The following is a 7310-nucleotide window of genomic DNA, read 5'->3' on the forward strand; positions in this document are numbered from 1 at the left end:
CGATTCGGGATTCTAAACCGGTGACTCGGGACACCATAAATCTCCCAAGTGGCGACTCTGAGTCTTTTAATAAAATGAATCCCGTTTCGATTGTCCTTTAATTGGAAAAACTCCCTTTATTATATCCTCAACGGGGTGTAGTAAGAAAAAGGAGGTGTGACAGGTGCATCTCCACCTTTTCCACTTCTAGTAGTCATGGCCATAGCATGTCCCATATTATTCCCACCCTTCGGGTTTACCATCGTATCACTAGGTAGTGCCCCCTTAGGACGCATGTTCAAAGCTTGTGTGATTTGGCCTAATTGAACCTCCAAATTCTGAATAGAGGTGTTGTGTGAGGCTATTTGAGCATCGGAGTCGGCATTCTTCTCCATCATCTGTTTAAACATGTTTCCAATTCTACACATCTCATTGGAAGAAGAGCTCGGGCCTTGAGAAGGATAGGGAGGTGGATTTCTTGGTTGTTGGAACATCGGAGGCCTTTGAAAACCCGGCCCCCGGTTGTTGTTGTTGTTCCACCCTCCTTGATAATTGCCTCCCCAGTTTCCTTGATTGTTGTTGCCCCAATTGCCTTGATTACCCAAATTGCCTTGATTTCCTTGATTGTTCCAATTGCTTTGATTAGAATTACCACCACTCCAATTGCCTTGGTGGTTTTGGTTGTTCCAATTACCTTGCTTCCCTTGTGACCTCCATTGTTGTTGATTTTTCCCTTGAGCATTGTTTCTTTGACCTTGATAATTATTGACATATTGAACTTCTTCATCTTGCTCATTGAATGAATCACCTTGCTCATAACCACTATCATCTTACATAAATTGCTCCGGACGGTTTTGCATTTGTTGACCTTGTTACCGTCTTTTGTTTACCATCATATTCACACCTTCCATAGCATGAACTTGTTTCGCCCCTTGAACTTGTTGAAGCTGAGCCTTGGCCAATTGGTTCATGATAGTTGTCAACTCGACTATAGCTTGCCCGTGGTCATGTAGCTCCTTATGTAGGTGAATAACATTAGGGTCACCTTGTGGTACATTGGCTCTACTTTGCCATGCTGAAGAGGTATCCGCCATCTCATCAAGAATTTCACAAGCTTCGGCATATGGCGTGTTCATGAAGTTACCCCCGGCGAGTTGGTTAACCACACATTGATTAGTTGTGTTGACCCCCCTGTAAAAGGTCTGTTGGATCATGGCCTCGGTCATATCATTGTTCGGACACTCTTTAACCATGGTACGATATCTTTCCCAAATATCGTGCAATGGCTCATTGGGTTCTTGCTTGAAGGCAAGAATCTCATCCCGAAGCGTTGCCATATATCCTGGAGAGAAGAATCTGGAAATGAACTTTTCTGCCAACTCATCCCAAGTGGTGATGGAATGGTTGGGCAACCTCTCTAACCAGTCCAATGTTTTTCCCTATAGAGAAAAGGGAAATAGCCTCAACCTCAGCGCATCTTCAGAAATATTTGTTTGCTTGCTTCCCCAACAAGTATCGACGAACCCCTTGAAATGCTTGTAGGCACTTTGATTCGGAGCCCCAGTGAAGAAACCTCGTTGTTCAAGTAGTGTAAGAATTACGTTGGTGATTTATAAGTTGCCCACCCTAATATGGGGCGGGAATATAGCACTTGCATAACCCTCGTTTGGCAGTGGGTTGCCGCTCTTGGTGGAGGTGGGGGAGGGACGGACATATTAGCGTGAGGCGGGCGGCCTCGTCTATTTGCTTGAGGTTCAATAGGAACCTCATCCATGGCATCATCGTCCACGTCCTCCCCTAAGTGCACATTTCTGATGGGCTCGTTGTTTAGAGCCATATTTGTATCTAGAATCAATTCAAACACAAAATTAGTAACTCGGAAGGAAAGAAAGACAAAACACACAAAAATCTGGATATATAGCTAAATCCGTTTAACTCTCCGGAAAAGGCGCCAAAACTTGATCTCGCCCAAACTCACACCACAAAAAAGTAGTGAGGCGGTCGAAGCAATAATAAACCCAACACGAGTCGGGATCGAATCCACAGGGAGTTAGAATTTGGATTAGGTATATAACTAGAGCTAATGTAGATATGCCTTAGATTGGACTTCCACATATTTATTGGTTGTTTTCTATTTCTACTTTTTGCTAAGGATTGCAAATAATAACTAGAAGACAGTTTTTGGTTTTGAGTGTTTTTCAAACGATAAAGGAATCTAGGGTCGTGACCTCCACCTAGATGGCTACCTAACGGGTTGAAAACTATAGGGCAAGTTTGATTTATTGGGGTCGTGGTATAGCAAACACATGCAATTTCTCACTCTATACCTCTCGGTAGTTTGAGTGATTTTTCCTGGTTTGTCTTTCTCAAGCCCAAATCGGTATTTGCACAAATCAAGTGATATATGCTCAAGTCGGGTCTTAATATCTCTAGATTTGACCCTTTAATTAGGGCTATCAATTTCTTGAATTCACCCCAATTCCTTGCTAGCCAATTTTTCCTAAACCTAGTCTCTCATTCTCAAGCAAAGACTAGGTCAAAAAGGCATGAATCAATATTTTCAACCATTAATTCTAGAATTTAAGCATAAAAAAGTCTAGATATCACTAACTCATTCACAAACAAGCCCTAAAATTAATACTCATTAAATATCCACACTAGGGTTGAGCCACAACCCTAGCTAAAGATTTAGCTACTGATGAAAAATAAAGAAATACAAGAAGAAATTGATATAGAATGCATAATCATATATTAAACAAATAAAATCTAGTGTTAAGAAGTCAATCTATTACAAAATTACTTAATGAAGTAAAAAAAAATGTTCAGGTGCACCTCTGCAAACTAAACTTAACCTAAAAATGACAAAGAGTTGTATTTAAATTAAGCTGAAAATATTTGACAAAAATGCCCCTACGGAGGTTGTGCGGCCGCATAATTCTGATGCGAACCGCAAAATGGGCATCTGCGGCCGCACAATTCTAGTGCGTTCCGCAGTCTTGGGAAATTGGGCTTGAAATCTTGAGGCTTCTGCGATCCACATAAAAGTGGGTGCTGCCGCACTCAGGATTATGCGGCCGCACAAAAGTGATGCGGTCCGCACTCCAAAACTTTCCATCTCTCTAAATCTCAACTCCGCAGTCTGCATAAAAATGGATGCGGTCGCAACTGACCTCTTGCGGCCGCACAATTTCAGTGCGGTCCGCACTCCCTGAGCTGGCCAAATTATAGTCTCTGAATCTCCTTCTGCGGCCTCACTAGAATTGTGCGGTCCGCACTGGTATCTCATTTGCCCTGTTTTGGTTTTTGTTCACTTTTGACTCATTTATGAGTTTATTTTGACTTCTTTGGCTCGTTTCCCAATATTCCTGCAAGTGAGCACATTTTGTTAGTTTCCGAGAATACCTTTGAGCATTTTTGAGCTAAAACGCAAGTAAAAGAGAGCAAATAAGCGGTAAAAATCCCTACTTATCAAATCACATTCCAATTGCTCGATAGTTGTTCCCCGTTCATCGTTTCGAGCTTATAGGATCCTTTCCTGGTGACCTCAAGAATTTGGTACGGTCCTTCCTATTTTGGACCCAACTTTCCTTTGTTCGGATTTCGGGTGTTTAGTGTGACCTTCCTTAGTACTAAATCCCCAATATTGCAATATCGAAGGTTGGCCTTTCGATTATAATAGCTCTCAATCAGTTGCTTTTGAGCAGCCAATCGAACAAGGGCAGCTTCACGCCTTTCATCCAATAGATCCAGGCTCGTATTCATGGCCTCATCATTTAATTCCTTTGTTGCATATCGGAATCTGATACTTGGCTCCCCGACTTCGACCGGTATTAGAGCTTCGGCGCCATAAACCAATGAGAATGGAGTAGCCCCGGTACTGGACTTCGAGGGCGTGCGACAGGGGGGATTTACATGGACCCAAGCGGTGTCACGGGACACCACTTCGTCAAATTTTTTTACTATATATATAATAAGTAAAACAAAAATACAGGGTAAAAAGAATAAAGGTGACACCACTTGCAACAAAGTAGCTTAGTAGTCTGATGGTTACTACCTCCCGAAATTATTTGAGAAGTCAGGGGTTCGAACCCCCTTAGCTACAACGAATTTCCTTTTGACTCTTTGACTTTTTCAATTAATTTAAAACCCTATGTTGATGCTAAAAATGTGGACTTTTTCAACAGACGTGGGCTGTTATTGACCCAATACTAATTGCACAAGAAATCAGTAACCAACCCTTATTTTAGAATAAAAAGAATTTTGACTTGCCCTCTTTTCAAACTCTAAAGAAGCAGCGGAAGTAAATTCCTCCAAGTTAGTATTAAATCTCTCCCTCTCTGCCGATGATTATTTTTTGTTGAGTGATTTTCCTTTTTCATTTTTATTTGTTTATGAACAAAATTATGAATCTGTTATGAATCTATTAATTTTGAATTTATGATTGTGGGTGTGTTTACTGATTTTGGAGGTTAATGAAATTGTGGGTTTTTGCCTTATTGAAGACGAACAATTTTATAGTTACTAATGAACTTATTTAGGGTTTATCTAAAGATTAATGTGGGTACTTAAATTTTTTATTCAGATTAATTGCAATAAAGAGATACTTTCCTACAACTCCCAAAATTCCAAAATCAACTTCAACATCTCAAGATTTATCTAACTTGGAAGAAAAGGCTAGTGAGTTGAAACAAGATCAACAAAGCGAAAGAGTTAATTTAAGCTCTTTAGAGGTAGATCCTGGGGAAAGATTAGCAATTCGAAAATATCACCGAAATGACCATGATGCAATAAGAAGAAAGTATATTCAAAGAGGTCTTTTTCAACCTGGAGAGCACAAATTTCCTCAAAGAAATTGTTATGGTAAATTGCATCGATTTAATCCTCGATGGTTTAATTAGTATGATTGGTTGGAATATAGTATAATAAAAGATGCAGCTTTTTGCTTATATTGTTATTTGTTTCAAGATGAATGCATCAATCAAGGGGGAGGAGATGTATTTTCAACTGTAGGATTTACAAGTTGGAATAAGAAGCATAGATTTGATACGCATATTGGTAGACCAAATAGTATTCATAATCAATCAAGAAAGAAAGGTGATGATTTGATGAGACAAAAACAATCTATTCAAAGTGTACTTGCGAAACAATCTGATCAACAAAAGTTAGAATACATGATTCGTTTAGAGGCTGCAATTGATGTGATAAGATATCTTTTGCACCAAGGATTATCATTTCGGAGGCATCGTGAAGATGCATTAACTATATTGAACTTCTTAAATGGTATATTAAAAGATGTGATCATGTTGCTGATGCATTTAAAAGAGCTCCAAAGAATAATCAAATGACTTTTCCATACATTCAAAAGGATATTATTATTGCATGTAAGATGGAAACAATTAAGTGTATCATTGAGGATTTAAATAGTGATCACTTTTCCATATTAGTTGATGAATCTTGTGATGTATCATGTAAGGAGCAAATGACTATTGTTTTGTGGTATGTTGATAGAAGGGGAAGTGTGATGAGCGATTTATTGGTATTGTTCATGTTCGTAAAACTACTGCTTTGTCTCTAAAGAATGAAATTGTTGGTTTACTTTCTCAACACTCTTTAAGTCCATCTTCCATACGTGGACAAAATTATGATGGATCAAGAAATATGCAGGGTGACTTAAATGGGCTTAAAATCTTAACGCAAAAAAAAAAAGTAGAGGTGCTCATTCTATTCATTGTTTTGCTCATCAACTGCAACTAACTCTTGTTGCAGTTTCTAAAAAATGTGATGAAGTGAAAGAACTTTTATTAGTTGTTTCTGATATATTAAATGTAGATAAGCTTCGTGAATCCCAAGCCGAAGAAATTGAAGAAGCATTACGTAAAGGTGATCTTGAAACTAGGAGGGGTTTAAATCAAGAATTAGGTCTTGCTAGGGCCGGTGATACTCGATGGGGATCTCACTACAAATCCTTTAATAATTTTATTCTTATGTTTGGCCCTATCACTGATGTACTTGATGTTATTGCTGTTAATGCACGTTTTGAAGAAAAGTGTAAGGCAAAGGGATACCTTAAAGCATGTTTAACATTTGAGATTGCCTTCATGTTGCATTTTATGCGTATTGTTTTAGCAATTACAAATGAGCTTAATGTTGCCTTTCAAAAGAAGGAGCAAAATATTGCAAATGCTGTGATACTTGTTAGAGTGACAAAGGATCGGTTGCAACAACTGAGAGAGGACGGCTAGGCTCCACTTATTGATGAAGTATCTAAGTTTTGTATTAAATATGACCTATTGATACCTAACTTTGATGAGCTTTATATGATTCTTGGAAGATCACGTTGTAGAGTTGCAGAGTACTCTATTTTACATCACTATCATGTTGTAGTGTTTCATAAAACTATTGATTGGCAATTTCAAGAACTCAATAGTCGCTTTGATGAGGTGACAACTGAATTGCTTCTTGGAGTTGCTTGCTTGAACCTGGTTAACTCTTTTTCAAGTTTTTACATTGAAAAGATATTGAGATTGACTGAGCTATATCCCGATGATTTTGATAAATATTCTATAGTTGACCTTCGTTTTCAGCTTGAGAATTACATTGTTGATGTTCGGGATCACGATAAAAGGTTTTCTGATCTTAAGGGACTTGGTGATCTTTCCAATAAATTAGTAGAAACAAAGAAGCATGGGACTTATCCTCTTGTGTTCCGGCTAGTGAAATTTGCTTTACTTTTGCCAGTTGCTACGGTTACGGTTGAAAGAGCTTTCTCAACAATGAAGTTGATAAAGACTGACTTACGAAATCGAATGGATGATGAGATTTTAAGTGGTTGTTTGGTGCCTTATATAGAAAAAGATGTATTTTGTAATGTTTCTAATGAGGCTATTATGAATACATTTCAAAACATAAAAACTCGTCGAGGAGAATTGTAGTGATGTACTTGAATTGTGTTTTATTAATATTTTTTAAGTTTTCTTTTTATAATATGATATATATTATAAATTATTTACTCGTTCGTTTACTCTTTAAATAGTGACACCACTAACGAAAAATCATGCGTACGCCACTGTCGTGTGATATGCCCAAAGGACTTTGGTCAGGATCTCCTTCCATTTTCCTTTAGCATCGGTTAACCTTTTCTTAAGGTTTTGGATTATGGCACTGAAAATATGGTTTCAGTTTCCTAGAGGCACTTAGTAAAGCGAGCGCCAATTTTGCTAGGTGAGGATATCTAGTTTCGCCTCACCTAAGGTCCTGCTAACATAATAAATTGGAAATTGCATACCTTGTTCTTCCCGAACTAGGACTCCACTTACCGCTATTTTCGATAC

The 7310-nt window shown here is 38.3% G+C and overlaps 1 protein-coding gene across 1 annotated transcript; it reads left to right on the forward strand.

Annotated features, from left to right (window-relative positions):
* Positions 1-6296: 6296 nt before the first annotated feature.
* On the forward strand, positions 6297-6911 carry LOC109238962. The gene has a single exon (XM_019405461.1). The coding sequence runs from the start codon at positions 6297-6299 to the stop codon at positions 6909-6911; it is 615 nt and encodes a 204-aa protein (XP_019261006.1).
* Positions 6912-7310: the final 399 nt, after the last annotated feature.

Source organism: Nicotiana attenuata, unplaced genomic scaffold (assembly GCF_001879085.1).
Source record: "Nicotiana attenuata strain UT unplaced genomic scaffold, NIATTr2, whole genome shotgun sequence".
NCBI lineage: Eukaryota > Viridiplantae > Streptophyta > Magnoliopsida > Solanales > Solanaceae > Nicotiana > Nicotiana attenuata.